General features: G+C 36.6%; 3 protein-coding genes across 14 annotated transcripts in view; all 3 read left to right on the forward strand.

Moving 5' to 3' along the window:
• The window catches only part of abi2a (abl-interactor 2a), a 39175-nt gene extending 33052 nt beyond the window's left edge, over positions 1-6123 (forward strand). For 5 of the 11 annotated variants that reach the window (XM_022680264.2, XM_007239998.3, XM_007239999.3 and 2 more), the window contains 4 exons: positions 835-996; positions 2698-2787; positions 3187-3357; positions 4467-6123. In XM_022680264.2, the coding sequence (XP_022535985.1) occupies positions 835-996; positions 2698-2787; positions 3187-3357; positions 4467-4642 (599 nt within the window). In that variant the 3' untranslated portion in view covers positions 4643-6123. The remainder of the gene's footprint in view (positions 1-834; positions 997-2697; positions 2788-3186; positions 3358-4466) is intronic. The other 6 variants (XM_015603286.3, XM_022680267.2, XM_015603287.3 and 3 more) reach the window with 2 other exon arrangements.
• Positions 6124-10316: 4193 nt separating this feature from the next.
• Positions 10317-14129, forward strand: LOC103030629 (secreted phosphoprotein 24). Its single transcript, XM_007240004.4, has 4 exons — positions 10317-10645; positions 12228-12352; positions 13558-13680; positions 13769-14129. Exons 1-4 carry the CDS (start codon positions 10594-10596, stop codon positions 13979-13981), a joined length of 513 nt encoding a protein of 170 aa, XP_007240066.3. The 5' UTR covers positions 10317-10593; the 3' UTR covers positions 13982-14129.
• Positions 14130-14906: 777 nt separating this feature from the next.
• LOC111194859 (retinitis pigmentosa 1-like 1 protein) lies at positions 14907-16521 on the forward strand. 2 transcript variants are annotated; one of them, XM_022680000.2, is made up of 2 exons: positions 14907-15914; positions 16203-16521. In XM_022680000.2, the coding sequence occupies exons 1-2, from the start codon at positions 14943-14945 to the stop codon at positions 16446-16448; spliced, it is 1218 nt and encodes a 405-aa protein (XP_022535721.2). In that variant the 5' UTR covers positions 14907-14942; the 3' UTR covers positions 16449-16521. The 2 variants fall into 2 exon arrangements, with proteins under 2 accessions (XP_022535721.2, XP_022535722.2); XM_022680001.2 differs by having other exon boundaries at positions 16206-16521.
• The last annotated feature ends 3609 nt before the right edge of the window (positions 16522-20130 follow it).

A 20130-nucleotide genomic window follows, 5' to 3' on the forward strand; every position in this document is an offset into this window, starting at 1 on the left:
TCAGCAGTATAATGAGGTATCTGAGGTTTTGATGAATGGTATTGCGCAACCTTTTTTTTTTTGTTGTTGTTCTTGTACTTGTGATTTATGTGTTCCAGTTGTAGCACAAAGTCTCATCTCAAACATTTGATAGAGATTTATATTTGAAACTGGTGTCTTTAATTTTGTTTATAATATTGACCCAAAAAGGAAACAAAAATTACATTACAAAATAAAAAATATTACATCGTTTTTTTTTCTTGGTGAGGATGTTTAATTTGATAGAGCAAATTGATAGACAATAATCGCTATGCCATTTATTAAATATAAAGCCATTGTTTTTACTTTTCAAAGCTTGTCTGATTAACATTTTAAATTGAAGTTCCAGTATAGCTCAGCATTGATATAACTCTCATGTTGTTGAAGATCATAGAAAGCTATAAAATAATAATGTCTAAGTTTAGGAACACTTGCCTCTTCTTCTGATTCTCTTGGGTTAACAAAGTTTGTTTTTTTTCTGAAGAAAATGCTTATATCAGTTTCATCAGTGTTCTCTCATAATTTCTGATTAGGCTTTTTTCAATTTGTTACATGTTGGTTCTGCATGCGGTGCATTCATGCAGACTGCTTTGTTTTAATGCATGAATATTTCATGTGCATTCGGTTCTTCAAAACTCAATTTTTCTGTATTATGTATGTAGTAAATTGCTAAAAAAGGTAAGGCCCTGGAAATTCTAAGGAAGAGTATAAGAATGTCCAGGTAAATTAATGTAAATGTTGGACCATCAATGAATTCCCATCCATTTTAGATCCACTGCTGTTGTTTCACTCTTGCAATCTTTTCTGTTGACACAGGCTTTACACCCCAGTTCTACAGCATGAATAGGCCTGTGCCCAGACAGATCACGCCCACTGTCGGAGGCTCGCTGCCCTACCGCCGACCACCTTCTGTCACTGGGCAGCCAGCCATGCCTGCCAGCCAACAGAATGGAGGACCCTACTACAACCAGGGCCAAGGTAAGCATGAGCACTATTAAACAATATTTTCTTTTCTATTATCATATTAACATTTTTATACAACAGCATACACCAACATAAACATAAACATTTGAACACAAAGCTAGCAAATGGCTAAATTCAGTTTTCTATCACAGAGGAGTACTATCCTCTTTTTGTGAAGAAATAGAAATGTTGCCCCAAATTGAACTAAAGTTCAGCAGTGAGGTTGGTGAACTTTACAGCTCATCTCTGGTCACACTTGCCGAGTCACTTCTAATGAAGCAGTGTCCTTTTTTTGTTATTTAATTGACAATGTTGCAGGCTCTTGTAGGGTTGTCCCATGTCTTAGGTGGAGGGCTTTATCTACTTCCCTCAGAAAAGTGACACAAAAATGCTTAGGGGTGCAATTAATGTTTATTTTTAAAGTCTACTCTTATGATTGTATTTTTGATTAGTTGATTAGTCAGTGATTATTTCTGCCATGTCCTCCATCTCTAAAAACAATAGGAACAGCTGAACATAAGATTTAAAAGGCAATTAAACGTCTAGATGTTGTTTAAATGTGGAAAGTGCACAACAGAGTAATTAAAAGTCAATATGTTGTTTTTGCCTTGTACAGCCTTGTATGAGTGAGGAATTTACCCATCTCCCATTGTGCTTCTGTCCCCAGCACTTAATGCGGTACTGTTTAGGGGTGGGCGATATGGCTCTAAAATAATATCACAATATTTCATGGTATTTTCAAGATAACCATACTTTTGGCAATTTGACAAAACACTGAATTAGGAAAAATTATTTAGAATTTTATTATTGCATGCAATATGATATGGCTAACTGAGAAAAAGAAAAAATATTTTTATCAGATTTGTAACAGAAGTCAATGATTCAGAATGTCATGATACTAGTAATGCACTCCAAATATCTCCATATATCCAGGATTAAAGTAAAATAAATTATACTGAACAAATATACTCTGTCTCTAGTAGATATATAATGTGTGAATTTTTCTTTTGCTAAAAACTACGAAAAAAGTAGTACTCTGATGCGATATTAAGGGTGGGTGATATGGCACGATATTTCAGGGTATAATATCGTTCACGGTATTCAAAATTTTTGGCGATATCATGTACGATACGATATGGCTCACCCCTAGTACTGTTACAAATATACGATTAGTCGACAAATTTAAGTAATCAATATTGTAGATTAAATCGGATAAGCGTTGCAGCCCTAGCCATGGTCTATTTCAGGTAGGGGTGTTACTCATCATTGGGTCTATCAATATCACTTAAGTACTCTCTGCTTGTATAGGATTGTGTACTGTGAGTTAGTTCCAGTACCACTTGCCTGATGTAACCATTCAACATGTTCATTTTTACTTGCATGATCTTTATTAGGGTAAGCAGACTTTAGATTGTAGCTTTAGATGTGTGGTGGTTGTGAAGTGAAGTCTACAGGCCTCCAGTTCCTGAGCACTTCGGATCACAGTCCGGGCTATAGCAGCTTGCATAGTTTAACACCTGTTTTTTCATATACATGTTTGTCTGCACACTAAACTAACTGCCCTATCTTTTTTCTCTTCCTTCGACCTACACCTGTCCTTTATCTGTGTTGCTTCATTATTCAACACATTCTTTCCTTTTCACACTCCTGCTGTGCCTTCTTCACTCCTCTGCACTCTTCTGTGTGTTCCTCTGCACCCTGTTTGGTGTGCTGCAGCAGCCTCAGTGGCGCCCCCTCCCCCCTCCATCCTGCAGATCACTCCCCAGCTACCTCTGACGGGCTTCGTGGCTCGAGTTCAGGAGACCAGTAAGTGGCTTTGAGCTTCACCCTTCTGCAGAGCCTCTTTTTCACACTCACCCAGAGTACAGCTCACATCTGCTTGGTTTGTAGCTCTGAAGAGTTTATGTTGACAGCAGCAGCAATCGATAATGTACCAGCAGCTTACATGTTGGAGATCCTATCTGTTCATGTGTGTCTCCATGTGTTTTTGCATGTGCACGTGTCTGCTTGTACAAGTGAATTCAGAGTAAAAATGCTTTACTCTCTTATGGTTTGCAAATCATGTCTGCAGAAATGTCAACAGAATGTCAACCTGTTGTTCTGTCGCCAGGGCTCCTCTGACCCTGCATGGAAAAGATTGCATGTTTTAATGTTTAAATGACCTTCAGCCTTCACTGTATGTCTTATGGTCCTTCTTGCCTCTAGTTTCAGATGCTCCTCCCCCACCTCCCCCCACAGAGGAGAGTGTGTTTGAGGAGGTGCAGCCCCCTCCACCTCCAGAAGACTATGAAGAAGAAGAGTCGGCCGTGGTGGAGTACAGCGACCCTTATGCTGAAGAGGATCCGCCTTGGGCACCACGTACTTATCTGGAGAAAGGTATTGAGTTTAAAATTAGAATGGAAGACACCATATTGCAACAGTATCTTTTTAGTTACTTCTCTTTGTCTGGCAGGCCCTATTTAAGTGATTTCTTGATTGAAAACAGGTGTGGTAGTAATCAGGACTGGGTGTGGCAAAAGAATTTGAACTGAAGTGTGATAAACCACAGTTATGTTTTAACTGCGGGGGCAAACACTTTTTTTACACAGGGCCATGTAGGTTTGAATTTTTTTTCTCTCTTAATAATAAAAACCTTCATTTAAAAACTGCATTTTGTGTTTGTTTTGACTAATATTTAACTTTGTGAAGTTTGATGATTTAAGAGTGACAAACATGCAAATAAATAAGAAATCATGAAGTGGCCAAACACTTTTTCACACCACTATACCGATATAAAATTACAAAGCATATTATAGGAGACATTCACACATCAGATGCCATTTTTAGGAAATTCTACTTAAATGTTTTTATTTGAGGTGCTGTGAGGAAGCCTTTTAGTAATAATTTTAGTGAGAGGAAATTTAAAAGTAAGTACTCAGTTTTTTTTAGTTCATGTAAGTTTCCACTGAGTCAGCTTTTAATTTCTATGTATTATTTGTTTTTATTTATTAGTATTATTATTTACTTCTTTTAGTATTAATATTTCCTTTTGTATTGGGCTCTTGAATTGCCTCTGTAACCTGAGTTGCCAGGTTTGAGGTTTTCCCACCACACTTGGGATACTTTTATATTCATCACAACTGCCAAAAAGCCTTAATTGCAAATTATTCCAAAATAAAAATGAACTGTGTTGTGAACGCCTGTGGCAATCTTAGACATTGGGTAAGTTATGGGCAAGCTTATGACTTGCAGGTTTCTATGATGCAGCTTGTAGTATCTCGCTGTCTGCTTTCTCTCTATCGCTCTAAAGACAACAGAAGCACTAAATGTGGTATTTAAATGCTGGGAATATGTTTAAATGTATAACAAGCTAGTGTACAGTGAATATTGGTGTTGTGCTTACATTTTTGGAGACACAGATATCCCACAATGTTTGAGCCCATCAAAAAGTTGAGTGTTAGAAGCAGAGACTGGTTGCTTAATACCACATTTTCCTGTTTTCTCAGTGGTGGCGATCTACGACTACACACAAGACAAAGAGGATGAACTGACATTTCAAGAGGGAGCCATCATCTACGTTATCAAGAAGAATGATGACGGCTGGTACGAGGGCGTGATGAGCGGCACGACGGGACTCTTCCCTGGAAACTATGTGGAGTCTATCATGCACTACACAGAGTGAGGCATGAGCCTTACTCTACCAGGCGCTCTGCTAGCATGCATGGGTCCTCACACAGATATCCGTGATATCAGACGGGAACGGTGGAACAGGAGCGATCTCAGTTTGTGAGAAGTGAGGGAAGGATGAACTTCAGAGTTCGGGAAATTGAACGTCGACACTTTATGGACTGTGACAGCTTTTCACCACAGATTGATACATAAGGAAGAAAAACACTAAGAGTTCAGCAAGGTTTATTAACAATAAATCAGTTTGATTATTTTGTTATGGTGCATGAAGGATTCTGAGCACAACCACTACTTTTTGTTTTACTAAAATATTAAAAAAATATATGTAGTTTTGTGGTTGAGGATGAGAAGATGTCTTTTACTTAAGATGAGGTGCTCACTGTGGTGAATCTTCCTTTTTATTTTGACATAACTTTATTTAATTTTTTTACTTTGATCGTCATCAGCATAGCAGAGTTTTTGGGCATTGTACTGGGGTTGGCCGGTTGACTGACATTCTTTGAAACAGGAGAAGGGCTATAGGTTTCTAGAGAAGGCAGCTGAGAAAGGAGAACACTACATGCACATGTCAAAGGACAAGGGAGGTCAAATTGTAATACATATTGTTGCAGTCACATAAAAATCTTTAAATGTAATTTGTAAATTTATATAATTGGAAAAAAAACTGTTAAGAAATGGAAAAATAGAAATACTCAAATTAGTAAAACCATTCTACACTGGTTTTGTCTTTCTCCTGTCAGGCTTCTATTTTTTGTGACACAAACAATAAATACGATCCATGTTTATGTATTTGTAATTATATTGTGTCTAATCGTAATCTCCAGTGACCCTGTATTTAACAGTTATCCAACTAAAATATGGCATGGAATAACAGTTGAGCTGGCCATTAAAGTATTGAGGCTTATAATCTTGGTTTAGTGTGTTCAGTATGTTAATACTCTTCAGAAAGCATCAAGGAGGTCAGCTTTCCTTTTTTTCATAAAGAAATATTGACGTTTTGCTGTAACAGCCTTGTTAGAAAAGGCCTATAGATCCTGTGGATTAATGAATAAGCAGGAAAAGAAGGATTGAAGGAATGAATGAATATTTATTGTGGCTGTTGAATAAATGCAGTCTAGACATCTCTAATATACTTTAAACAGACATTTCAAATAACACTAAACTTTTTGAGCAGTGATTTGGTCATGCCATATAATGGATATGAGCGTGCCTACACTGTGTAAATCTGGTATATTTGATGTAGCCGGATAACATGGCTCTTGTAACACTGTCAGCAGTTGGTCAGCCCCTGAACATGCAGTACTAAACAGTGTCCATTAATTTTGCCTGACGTATTATTATTATTTTTTTTTAATGATCTATATATTGTGTAGTGATTCTAACCAACTGGCCAACTTGTTTTTTATTTTTTTGATATGTTGTGTAGTGCTACAAAAGTTGCATGCTTAATAAAACTCAAACTTCATGTCATTTTAATTTCACATTCTTTTTCTCCTCTTTACCACACCTTTATCAGTTTATCATTGTAATGTCATCATTGACATACTCTCCATTTCTCATCTGAGGTTCATATTGCTGCTAAGACCTTTCAGAGTGAATACACAGTGGGGTGCTAATGAAGTGTATTAATTCTATTTTTGTGCCATATTGTAAAGTTATAATGCCTATATAATGCCTGATACTTCTGTTCACCATTAATTCATACTCTGCTCACTTACATGGTTTGGCTGATGTTCAGAGTTCTGCTCTGCTTTACAGCTGCTGTGAGTAACGCAGCTCCTCCCACCAGGATGATTAGAGACTGCGTCAATGGAATAAACACTGTGGAAGAAGAGGAGAGAGGGACGTTTTAGGTTGGTTTAGCAATAAAATGGCAGCACAGTCATATTCCTTATTTGGATTTGCAATAATACCTGGTGAACTAAGAGGTGATTAGAGATGCTATTTTGTATTTGTTCACTGAAGTAAATTGATAGCACACAGTTTTGCAAGTAGTAAGAAAAGCCAGGCAGGCAGATAAAACATATATTGAATATAGAGTACGTTTATATTTGAGATACTGAGATGAATGATGAAATCATTCTTAATTTAGTTTTGCAATCTGCAAAGTTTTCCACAGAGTATGCAGTTGTGCGCGGACTGCAGATATAAATATAACATATATATCTAAATAAAATTTATATTTATATTTCCATATAGGAGAGAAAGTGAAAGAAAAACTGTGAACTGTGTGAAGTGTCCCTTTATTTCTTTACAAAGTGAACTGATTAAGCCGTGTTTGCATGTTACTGTTCTGTGGATTTGTTCGTTCATAAGGACAAGGTGTCTCTGTTACAGTGCTGTTGAAGAACCCTTCTACCCACAGTAGCTGTGTTCCAAAGCCTAAGCTGCAACCAAAGTAGAGCAGGCCCTCCTGTAGGACTGTCCTAAAAAGACTCCCTCTGTTGGGAGTGTTGGTTACATCAATGGAACAGCTAATGAGGTCTTATAGTGCCATGTGTTAGGATAGGCTTTGGAAAACAGCTATTATATTAATCATTCCTCTTATTTGTTTTCCTCACAATAGGGTTCTAAATCAGCATTGAAATCTTGCTCATGCTCATCTGCCCTCTACTTCTTATAAACTAGCACCTGCCAGAGTCAAAGAGAAGTCCAAAGCAGTGCTTAACAAAACCCTGTCCAAAAAATTGGGACCACTAACATTACAGCTCTATGTTTGAACGCATCATCCAGACCAAACAGGACACAGAATCAAACACAGCTGGATAAACTGTATGATAATAAAGCTGTTGGAAATCATTCTGAGGCTGTGATTTGTTTGAGTATTTTTGCTGAGCACATCGAGTACTAGAGCTTAAATTTATTACATACAAATAGGAAGAAAGTTCTCTTTAGATATTAGGGCCATTGCAAGCAATGGGTGCCATTTGCTTGTTGTAACTCCAAATTAAACTTCCTTTTTATTTTTAACTCTTGAGTCTAATTACATGTATTTAACTATTCAAAACGTACTAGTCAAACTCAGGCAGCTTTACTTGATTTTTTTTACAAGGTTTCCAAACCGAAGATTGTTACACAACTCCACTAATTCCTTTAATTTTCTCTCAAGAAAGTGATCATTTTAAATAAATGGTTAACTTCATGTTCAAATAATTGATATTTGACAAAACAAATCACTCCTGTTAATGGCACTCACACCTGTTACTGGAACTTACTCCTGTTATTGACACTAATTCCTTTTACTTTTTTATGTTTTGAGCAACAGGAATGAGTTTTTAAAACATAGAATTAGAAGAAAACATAAAAATTGCTAAATGGTGGCTATGTTAATAGCATGAGGACATTGAGCACATTCTAGTGATTTTTCCAACATGTGTATTGTAAAAAATAAACAAAAAAACTCTTAGAATTAATTCAGGTAACAGGAATGAGTGTTGAGATTGACCTCTTCAGTCATAGCTACAATAAGATCAAATATACAGAAAAACTAATGAGGGAACTTAATTTTGGTCTTCTCATGATCTTAAGAAGAACCAACTGATGTAACTTTCTGTTGCAGATGTGACTTGTAGAATGTCCCAGATGTTTTAGATGAGATCATATGTTAGTTACAGTAACAGGACTGAGTGACTGAGCCCAGGGACACAACAAAAACGTGTATTTTAACTTAAATATTATGGATGTATTATGAAAAAAAATATTTTAAAGCATAGACAGTCACACAACAATGCAAAAAAACCTAAAAACTTAAAAAACTTTGCACATTTATACATGTATTTTTTTCCGGGAACAGAAACGCCACCCATTCAGCTGAATATGCCACTACTCTTTCCTAAGAAGGCACAGTACCTCCTCCAGTGACCATAACAAAAGACAAGACAACACCAGTGTCATAAAAAACAGTCAAATCTATACATTTGTTATAAAATGTACATTTCTTTCTAAATTGGTGAATGTAAATCAATCTAAGCTCCAGTGTTTCTCTAAAATGTTTAACTGAACAAGCCTTCCCTGTTTGAGATACGCTCATTCTTTCTGGCTTATGTAACTTGGCAGATCCTGCTCTCCAGATGGTCAGAGACAGTAAGTAAGATTGCTGGAGGGTTTCAGACTCTCAGGCCTGCGGGCTGTTGGCGTTTCAAACTGGAGAGGGAAGAGCCTTTAGTCTCCAGTTAATCAACATACCAAAGCAAACAAAGGAAGAAATCTAGCTGAACATGTCCTGAAATCGTTTCATATGAAGACAGTTTATGAATAGAAGTACTGGATGGAGAGCTTATAATACTAGAAACCTGCATTTTCTGAAGTAAAACGAAAGAATGGTTACACATCTGAATTTAACTCCCAGGTAGTTGCTAAACTGATGCTATTACAGGTATTCATGGTAGTGAATGGCGTGGTAGTGGGGGGAAAGTGGACCTAACTACCCAGGGCCCGAGTATGGAGAGGTACAGATTTTTTTCTCTCATGTTCCTTGTGTACTGGCATGGATAGGGGCCCACTGACATTGACAGTGTACAGGACCCAGAATTTGCTGCTACGCCCCTGCTCTTCTCTCCTTGTCTTGCTTTCCAGGATTGCCTTTGTTTACCCTGCCTGTTGTCTTCCTCGGTTACGCTTTGCGTGATCTCTGTTTCCACACGAAAGGTTTACACCCGTTTTAGTTTAGCACCCGTTTTCATTTCCCGCCCATTTTCGTTTTCCGCCCGTTTTCGTTACCCACCCGTTTTCATTTTGCGCCCGTTTTCGTTTTGCACACGTTTTCGTTTTCCGGCCGTTTTCGATTTCCAGCCGTTTTTGTTTTGCACCTGTTTTCGTTATCCGCCCGTTTTCTTTTTCCGCCCGTTTTCATTTCCCGCCTATTTTCGTTTTCCGCCCGTTTTCGTTTTCCACACGTTTTCATTTTCCACACGTTTTCAAACCCACTTGGGCTGTGTTTATTTTTTCAATATGAATATCGCTATAATTTCCCTTGACCCCCACACCACTCTCCAAACCATCACTGATTGTGGAAACTTCACACTAGACCTCAAGCAGTTCGAACTGTGTGATGATCAGTGATGGTTTGGAGAGACATGTCATCTGCTGGTGTTGATCCACTGTGTTTTATCAAGCCCAAAGTCAGTGCAGTTTTGTTTTCCCACAAAATCTTACAGCACTTTATGCTTCTCTCTGCGGACAACTTTTATGGAGATGCGGATTTCATTTTCCTGCAGGACTTGGCACACTGCCCACACTGCCAAAAGTAACAATTGGTCTTATACTCTCATTTTCTGAGACACACATTTTTGGGTTTTCTTTGGCTGTAAGCCATAATCATCAACAATAAAAGAAATAAACGCTTAAAATAGATTACTTTGTGTGTAATACATCTATATAATATATGAGTTTGACATTTTGATCTGAAAAACTAAAACAAAGTAACTTTTCAAGGAGTCCAGACCTTAACCCCATTGAGAATATTTGGAATGTGCTGGAGAAGGCATTGTGCAGTGGTCAGACTCTACCATCAATAATGCAATAAATATTGAAATAAATCTTGTGACATTGCAGAAGTTTATCAAAACAATGCCACAGTAAATGCGTGCCACAATCAAAGCTAAAGTGGGTCCTATTTTTATCATCCCTTTCAACAGAGTGAACAGTGCATTGTACAATCTTCCACCTTCATTTTGAAATGAGAAGATCTGGCCTCCCCACTACTGCGGAGTGTTTATCTGATCCACAACATCCTCAGGCGAGTTACAAGCCTTCATCAAAATTGTAAAGCATTCATTATGTGGTTAATTCCATGGTTGGGCATGTCTCTGTTAGCCTGACTGCACTGCTTGCCTTTGGGACACAGTGTGTGTATTCAGCCCTGCAGTGAAGGACCCACAGTATAGCTGCTCCTCTGAGACTCGACCAAGTGTTGAGGTTTACTGATGTGTGGAGCCAGACGGGAAGATGACATCAACTCTGGTCATACTGATTTTCTGCCAATGTTTGTGCAGCTCAGGTAGGTTACACCTTTGACTTGTAAATAGATGTGTAGTTTTATAGCTTCTGTCAAGAATGGCCACCTACGAAAACTTAGAGGCTTAGAGGTTGTCTGGTTTGTCCCTGTGTCTGTGTGGGTTTCCTCCAGGCCGGTTTCCTCCCACAGTCCAAAAAAACATTGAGATCAGGTAAATTGGTTACTCTAAAATTACACAGAAAAATGGAATACTCTAAATTGATCTGGTGTGTGTGTGCGTAAATGTATGTATAACTGTGTGCCCAGATACTTTGTTCTGGGTAAAATGCTGTAGTGCCCGATTCAGTCCTTCGGGTGGACGGTTGTTTCCGGTTGAGAGTACGCTCTGTGCTATTGGCTGCTGCTTTTCACCAGTGTTTGGTTGAGTGTTGAGTATACATGGTTGTGTGTAAAACGCGTAAATTGTAAAGTGTCCTTGGGGTTCTATATAAGTGTAACTTCATTCAATCATTCATACAAAGCCACATCTATCAAAACACACAAGACATTACCTGCAGTCTTTGTGTAAAACAGTGCTCCAGGTGTTACCATATACTATATACTGCTGTTTTAAACATTTCTGAACAGTAATGCTTAGTTTTCAGATCTTTAAACTCTTTTTTTTCAGTTGTTATTTAAAATAAAATCATAATCAAGAATCACTCATATATTTTAAGAATATTGTGATGTTATTTATTTATTTTATTTATTTACATCCCCAGCCCTACTTAAAATGGACTTTTTGAATTTGAATTTTTCTGATCAACTTAAAAGCACGTCAGGCAGAGCTCCCTCACAGAAGATTATCACTCCTGAATAGATGTTCGACAAGTAAAATGTATTTGACACTGTATATTTGAAAATTGTATAATTTCAAGATACATGTACGCCACTGCTGGTGTTGAGATAATATGGTGTCACAACAACAGATGTTTTATTTATTTATGCAGCACACATTCTTTTTTATATTTAAAAGATAAAAAAAGTATTTGTTTCCTGCAGGACTGTCAGTTTTTAGCTTTTATTTTTTATGCAGGACTAATTGTCTTTTTATCTTTTACTTTTTATGCAGTAATAAGTATTTGCTATCTTTTACATTTTATGCAGCAATAAGTAATTTTTTATCTTTTATTGTTTATGTGGTACTAAGTGTCTTTTTTAGCTATATTTTTTATGTGGGACTAAGTGTCTTAGCTTTTATTTTTTTTGCAGGACTAAGTCTGTTTTTAGCTTTTTTTATGCAGGACTGTCTTTTTTAGCTTTTATGTTTTTATGCGGGACTAAGTGTCTTTTTTCTCTCTTATGTTTTTTATGCAGGACTAATGGTCTTTTTAGCTTTTTTTAATGCAGGACTAAGTATGTTTTTATCTTTTATTTTTTAAACATGATTAAGTCTGTTTTTATCTTTTACTGTTTATGCGGGACTAAGTCGGTTTTTAGCTTTTATTTTTAATGCAGGACTAAGTGTCTTTTTTATCTTTATGTTTTTTTTATGCAGGGCTAATGGTTGTTTCGAGCTTTTATTTTTTATGCGGGACTAAGTGTCTTTATTTATCTTTTAATAAATATTCATATCTCCGGACAGGATTCCCTGTGGTGTTTAATCTCGGCCTGTTGGCAGATCTGGCACAGAGAGCTTCTGAAGCTGAAGTGAACGCACGATCTCTATCCTCCTTCCTCTACAGGGCTACTAACACAGCTGTTCGGCGGGTGATTTTATTTTTTCCTTTTTTATGTGATTCTAAAATATACTGTTTAATATCTCTGAGATTAAAGAGTCCACAAATTCTAAAACCTTGTGTGAAACCCTGCTGATGTTTTACAGGACACTGATGCCCTCTGGTGGTTTTGAGGGGAACTGCATTATTTTTTTAATTTATAAAATTAACACGTGGGACCCTAGACTAAAAGAAAGATTTGTCAACAGGTTCTGTGTTGGCTCCACATATACAGCTCTGAGAAAAAAATAAGAGACCACCTAAAAATGATTTCTTTGATTTTACCTAAATGAAAACCTTTGGAATATAATCAAGAGGAAGATGGATGATCACAAGCCATCAAAGCTGTGTAAGACTGGTGGAGGAGAACTGAGATTAAAAAATCTAGGTTATTCCCCCAAATATTGATTTCTGAACTCTTAAAACTTTATGAATATGAACTTGCATTATTTGAGATCTGAAAGCTCTGCATCTTTTGTGCTATTTCAGCCATTTCTCATTTTCTGCAAATAAATGCTCTAAATGACAGTAATTGTATTTGGAATTTGGGAGAAATGTTGTTTGTAGTTTATAGAATAAAACAAGAATAAAAATTAATTTTACTCAAACATATACCTATAAAGAAACTGAAGTGGTATCTTCATTTTTTCCAGAGCTGTAGATTCCCATCAGGCTCATTAATGGGGATTTGGAAAGCTCAGCTGGGTCCCGGTCCTAACATACACAAATCTACTCAGGGCACATGACCACCTGGAACCCTATGTTCTACTGTAGCTACAGTATATTTTTGAATGTTTGTAGACACCCTCTCTAATGAATTCTTTGAATCAGCTACTTGATATTGCACCAATTGCTGACACAGGTGTACAAATGCACACAGTGTTCTGAGGTGGGGTGCTGAACATCCACCATCCTGACCTTACTAATGAATCCTCTAATCACTGAGTGTAATCAACTCCTTACAGCAAGGCTCCAAAACAGCAGAAAAACTGGATAGTAGAGACAGTTACGCAAACAAACGCAGGATAAACACCTATTTTTTTTTTTAGATGATACAGAAATGAGTGGGTTTCTCATCTCTTTTGTCCTTGAAGTGTAGTTACTCAGGACTTAAACAGCTTTCTGAAATTTACTCTGGTATTAATTTAAGCTCTGGATTTTAATTATACCTAAAATAAATCTATTTTTATTTACCAGATCAGTCAGGTGGACTTTGATACTTATGACTTTAATCTCAGCTTTAACATGAGGAGAACGGACTGTCTCAAACACCTCACAGGATCTCCAGACGGCTGTCTCTTCAGCCTCAGACAGTTTAAAGTAAGTAATGTTTTTTCTCACTACATTAAATAGAACTACTGGTTATACATGTTTAACCCTCTTTCTGTCTTTCTTCGTGTATATCTAGCCTGTTCACCTCTGCTCCAGCTATGTGCGTGTTTCTGCTCAGTTCGTTTCTCCGCTGGAGGTCAGCTGTGATCTGAGAGCTCTGAGCTCCAGCTCTGAGTCCAGTAGTGAGGAGATGTTCCTTCGGGGGATACCGCAGGCTGGAGGGAGGCTCCACACACCGGGGTTCATCATCTGTGAAGGAGCTCGCAGCTGCTCCAGACTGCTGCTGTGATCAGCAGGAAATCTCTGAGAAAATGAAAGCAAGTAATACAGACAGACCTTCCACCCTATACAACAGGGGTTTATATCGTTTATGAAGTTCAGTGATGGAAGGGTTTTAAAATTAAAGAAAGATGTAAAATTAAATGATGTTTTTTTTTCTTCTGAAATCTCTGTGATAGAAAATTCAGCAATAGATGGGAAGCTTATCACACATGCATATGGTTTAAATGTTGTATATAAAAATATTTTAAGTATACATGAATTATTCACAACATTAAATATTTTACTGACACATAGGCACTTTTAATAAAATTATGAAAATCTTAGGAACTCTTTAGAGGCATCATGCCTAAGTAATGCTTGATTCACACTACACGTTTTTGGTTCAGAACCTGTGTTCACGATAAGGTGAAGTTAGAACTTGCTAACCTAGACAAAACACCACTATGAAATGTTTCTGGTGATTAGTGTAAAACACTAAGGCTATTATTTTTTTATCTTTCACTTAGACCACATTGGGTGATGTTGTTTAATGTTGTTGACCTGTGATTCTCCGTGTTGCTTCCAAGCTGGGAAGCTAAAAAATGCACTCCATTTGCAATACGTTTCCCTCTACGATTGTGAGAGCAATTGTGGCACTTACACAGCATAATTAAATAATCATAATTCACATCGATTTTTTTTTCAAATATCTAAAAAAATCTCAACAAAATCATATATAAATAATAGGAAAGTTTTAACTGTTGGTGAACAATTTTAATCAGGTTTTCGACGTATGTTATGTTTATGTTTCAATTGTGTGGTTATTGTCAACACTGCGACCGCTCATGTCAGTGACGTCGCAATTCTATTCGTCATTCCCTGTGAATCGAAGTTCGAACGTTCGAATGTTGGGACTCGCGGAATAAAAGCGCGAGACGGTCGCAGCAAACTTCAGTCTTCGCAGCGAAGCGATAGTGAGAGCGTACACGATGAGCCTTTTCCGAGCGATACTAACAGCGGCCGGAGCTGCAGCTGCGACCGCGGTGATTACCGGATCATATTTCTACCTGTTTCGATCCAGCGCTCAGAAGCAAGAGACGACCGAGGAGATCGCGGTCACTCCTGTGGAAGAAGACCGCCAGACGGTGGAGGAGAGGCAGGCTGAAGCTGAGCTTACAGTGGATCCTGACCTCTGTGAGACGGAATCGGTGATGGAAGAGGGAGAAGTTTACAGCCCTCAAGAAGAAGATCAGGCCCCTGCCATTATTGAGGATGGACCAGAAGCTTCCGGACTGCTACAGGACTCTGTCCTAGCAGAGAAGGTTGACGCTGAGGTGATAATGGAGCCAGACCGCTGTGAGGAAGAGACAGACGAGGGAGAAGTTTACAGCCTCCAAGAAGAAGGTCAGGTCTCTGCCATTATTGAGGATAGACCAGAAGCTTCCGGACTGCTACAGGACTCTGTCCTAGCAGAGAAGGTTGACGCTGAGGTGAAAATAGAGCCAGACCTCTGTGAGGAAGAGACGGAAGAGGGAGAAGTGTACAGCCCTCAAGAAGAAGGTCAGGCCCCTGCCATTATTGAGGATGGACCAGAAGCTCCAGGACTGCTACAGGGCTCTGTCGTAGCAGAGAAGGTTGAAGCTGAGGTGATAAAAGAGCCAGACCTCTGTGAGGAAGAGACAGAAGAGGGTATAGTTTACAGCCCCCACGAGGAAGAGCAGGCCCCTCAGATTCTGGAGGATCAGCAGACTCTTACCAGTGTGGATCTGGCTAAGGACCCTCCATCTTCTTCAAGTGATGACGGACCCATGAAAAAACGTTTTCGGAGACGAGGAACACGAGGAAGGGGACGTAAAATCATATATAAGAATGAAGGTCAGGCCCCTGCCATTATTGAGGATGGGCCAGAAGCACCTGGACTACTACAGGGCTCTGTCGTAGCAAAGAAGGTAGAGACTGAGGTAATTATGGATCCTGACCTCTGTGAGAAGATTCAAGATTCAAAGAGTTTATTGTCATGTGCACAGTAAGAAACAAGTTTCCTCGCACAAGGAAATTATTTCTTTGCTCCTCGCCAAGTATGCCGCATAAAGATAAAAGTAGAAACTATACAATAAGATAGAAATAAACTAACTAAATATAAATATTAAATTGGTGTTAAATTTACATCCAGGATGGAAATTTATACATGAAAACAGCAATGTGTTATGGATATTATTTACAAGTAAGTATATGTTATCTGTTATTAGAAGGAGACGCAATGGGTGGTGGAAGAGGGAGAAGTTAAGTCCCCCCAAGAGGAAGATCAGGCCCCTCAGATTCTGGAGGTGCCTCTTACCGATGTGGATCTGTCTAAGGACCCTCCATCTTCTTTAAGTGATGACGGACCCACGGAAAAACGGTTCCGGAGACGAGGAACACGAGGAAGGGGACGTAAAATCATATATAAGAAGGACATTGGAGAGGAGAGGAGCCAGAGAGAGACAACACAGTGATGGAGAACCATAGAGAGACTAAGACTCTTATTAGTCTAACTTTCTCAAAATAAAGAGAAATTTATTCAAGTGATTCAATGTGTTGTTTTTGTTGAAACTGGAAATAATAAGATGAAATTATGAAAATACTATACAACAGCATAACACTGCAATTATTGCTATTATTAAGAATAAATATGCAGACATTAAAATTAGAATATAAACATCAACAATATAACTATCCTAAATAAATAAAATAAAAATAAGATAAAATAAATACATAAATAAATAAAGGTTGTTTTTAAAACAGCAAAAAGCAACGTTCCAGCTCATTCACATTGATCGGCTCTTTTTTTCTGAATAAATAAATTAATATAAAGAAAAAATAGAAATGTATGTGACTGGTGAAATAAAATTTGGCCTCCACTATTAAATTTGTTCTTAAGTTCTGGTTTATGCATATAAATTGGTATGTACACTTGTTTATTAGTAATGTGTTAAGTTTTTTTCACATATCGAACATTCCGTTTTTGTTACAGCACTAAGAAAATGATTTAAAATGTAATAAGATCACTAGCCAAAATAAATAATAATAATAATAAAATAATAATAATAATAATAATAATAATGGTGATAACATTTTTTTTTTTACAATATATTAGTAATCCGTTCTAAAGCTCTGGTTTATGCATGCGAATTGGTTCTAAAATGCAGCGATTCAAAATAATATTCCATGTAAACTTTATAATTTATTAGTAATCTGTTTTTTCACATATGGACGATTCCGGTTTTGTTACAGCACTAAGACAATGATTTACAATGTGATAAGATCATTAACTAACAACAACAATACAAATATTAATAATAATAATAATAATAATAATAATAATAATAATAATAATAACGATAATTTATAGATATTTTATAATGTATTAGTAATTAGTAAAGTTCTGTTTTTTGCATGACGTCGCTTGGCTATGGGTAACGATATCTCAGCGACGCCGTGCCAGTGAGCAAACGATCTGCCGTAGACGGAGGCATCACAGAAACATAAGGACAGCTTAAAAGCATCAGGTGCGGGCCGTCTTGCAGACAGCAGACAGACATCAGACGTCATTTGATCATCAGGTAACGACGTCTTTGCGTCGTTTTGCCAGTGAGCAACGAGCTGCTTCAGATGCTTTCCATGTAACTGTGTGCATCGCATAAACGTCTAACCGACTGTCTGGGATATTTACACTTAATTTAATGTAACTCCCACATTTCCTAACACAGCGGAGGCACCAAAATGCGCTGAGTGCAGTTTTTTCCTATCCTCCTGTCTGTTACATTTCATCACCATATAACTTCTAAAAACGGCTGGATGGAGAAATGAAAAAGTGTTTTACTTCTTTACTATTTGCAGTAACTGCTTTTACTGCGGTCAAGCCAGCCCCCACTTCAAAACGCTTGGTCAAACTAGCCCCCACGCTGTTTCTTAGAGCGCGCATACACTGAACATTTCGGCAAGCGTGAGAAGGAACACATTTCAAAATAAAAGTCCCCCCCTTAATATCACGACATTATGCTATGGAGTGGTATTAAAAGGAATCCACATGATATCACATGTTATGTCTGATATCACATGTCAATTTCAGGTAGTCCTGGTAGTACACAAAATAAAAGCCCTGTAAATTATAACAATTATGTTAATTAAATAATAATAATACTAATAATACTACTACTAATAATAATACTTGTATGTGTCACTCACTTAATAGCAGGGCATTATAATGTGTCATTTCAAAATAAAAGCCCTTTAAATTGTAACATTTATGTAATTTTACACAATGTTTAGACTGTTATTAAAAGAAATCTGTCTGATATCACAGTTCAATTTCAGGTAGTCCTGATAGTACACTACTTGTATGTGTCACTCACTTAAAATCAGAACATTTTGATGTGTCATTTCAAAATAAAGGCCCTTTAAATTATAAAAATATTTTATTTCAACACAATGTTTAGACTGTTATTAAAATAAATCTGTCTGATATCACAGGTCAATTTCATATAGTTCTGATAGTACACAATTTGTATGTTTCACTCAACTAATATCAGAACATTTTGATGTGTCATTTCAAAATAAGGGCCATTTAAATTGTAACATTTATGTAATTTTACACAATGTTTAGACTGTTATTAAAAGAAATCTGTCTGATATCACAGTTCAATTTCAGATAGTCCTGATAGTACACTACTTGTATGTGCCACTCACTTAAAATCAGAACATTTTGATGTGTCATTTCAAAATAAAGGCCCTTTAAATTATAACAATATTTTATTTCAACACAATGTTTAGACTGTTATTAAAAGAAATCTGTCTGATATCACAGCTCAATTTTATATAGCCCTAATAGTACACCACTTGTATGTTTCACTCACTTAAAATCAGAACATTTTGATGTGTCATTTCAAAATAAGGGCCATTTAAATTGTAACATTTATGTAATTTTACACAATGTTTAGACTGTTATTAAAAGAAATCTGTCTGATATCACAGTTCAATTTCAGATAGTCCTGATAGTACACTACTTGTATGTGTCACTCACTTAAAATCAGAACATTTTGATGTGTCATTTCAAAATAAAGGCCCTTTAAATTGTAACATTTATGTAATTTTACACAATGTTTAGACTGTTATTAAAAACAATCTGTGTGATATCACAGTTCAATTTCATATAGTCCTGATAGTACACTACTTGTATGTGTCACTCACTTAAAATCAGAACATTTTGATGTGTCATTTCAAAATAAAGGCCCTTTAAATTATAACAATCTTTTATTTTACCACTAGGTTTAGACAGTTATTAAAATAAATCTGTGTGATATCACAATTCAATTTCCTATAGTCCTGATAGTACACTACTTGTATGTGTCACTCACTTAATATCAGAACATTTTGATGTGTCATTTCAAAATAAAGGCCTTTTAAATTATAACAATATTTTTATTTTATTTTAAGTTTTGACTGTTATTAAAATAAATCTGTGTGATATCACAGGTCAATTTCATATTTCATTTCATAATTTAAAGGGCCTTTATTTTGAAATGACACATCAAAATGTTCTGATATTAAGTGAGTGAAACATACAAGTAGTGTACTATCAGGACTATATGAAATTGACCTGTGATATCAGACAGATTTCTTTTAATAACAGTCTAAACATTGTGTTGAAATAAAATATTGTTATAATTTAAATGGCCCTTATTTTGAAATAACACATAAAATTTTTTGATATTAAGTGAGTGAAACATACAAGTAGTGTACTATCAGGACTATATGAAATTCAACTGTGATATCAGACAGATTTATTTTAAGAACAGTCTAAACATTGTGTAAAATTACATAAATGTTACAATTTAAAGGGCATTTATTTTGAAATGACACATCAAAATGTTCTGATAGTAATTGAGTGAAACATACAAGTAGTGTACTATCAGGACTATCTGAAATTGAACTGTGATATCAGACAGATTTCTTTTAATAACAGTCTAAACATTGTGTAAAATTACATAAATGTTATAATTTAAAGGGCCTTTATTTTGAAATGACACATCAAAATGTTCTGATTTTAAGTGAGTGAAACATACAAGTGGTGTACTATCAGGGCTATATAAAATTGAGCTGTGATATCAGACAGATTTCTTTTAATAACAGTCTAAA

The sequence above is a fragment of the Astyanax mexicanus genome, chromosome 11 (assembly GCF_023375975.1).
Source record: "Astyanax mexicanus isolate ESR-SI-001 chromosome 11, AstMex3_surface, whole genome shotgun sequence".
Classification (NCBI taxonomy): Eukaryota; Metazoa; Chordata; class Actinopteri; order Characiformes; family Acestrorhamphidae; genus Astyanax; species Astyanax mexicanus.

What these genes read in the sequence shown, in the direction of transcription:
- LOC103030629 (XM_007240004.4), top strand. Translation starts at nt 10,594, where the DNA reads ATGACATCAACTCTGGTCATACTGATTTTCTGCCAATGTTTGTGCAGC. An exon ending in CCAATGTTTGTGCAGCTCAG is followed by an intron (nt 10,646 to 12,227) that starts GTAGGTTACACC and finishes ATCTCCGGACAG; the next exon opens with GATTCCCTGTGGTGTTTAAT. An exon ending in TCAGCCTCAGACAGTTTAAA is followed by an intron (nt 13,681 to 13,768) that starts GTAAGTAATGTT and finishes GTGTATATCTAG; the next exon opens with CCTGTTCACCTCTGCTCCAG.
- LOC111194859 (XM_022680000.2), top strand. Translation starts at nt 14,943, where the DNA reads ATGAGCCTTTTCCGAGCGATACTAACAGCGGCCGGAGCTGCAGCTGCG. An exon ending in CAAAGAAGGTAGAGACTGAG is followed by an intron (nt 15,915 to 16,202) that starts GTAATTATGGAT and finishes ATCTGTTATTAG; the next exon opens with AAGGAGACGCAATGGGTGGT.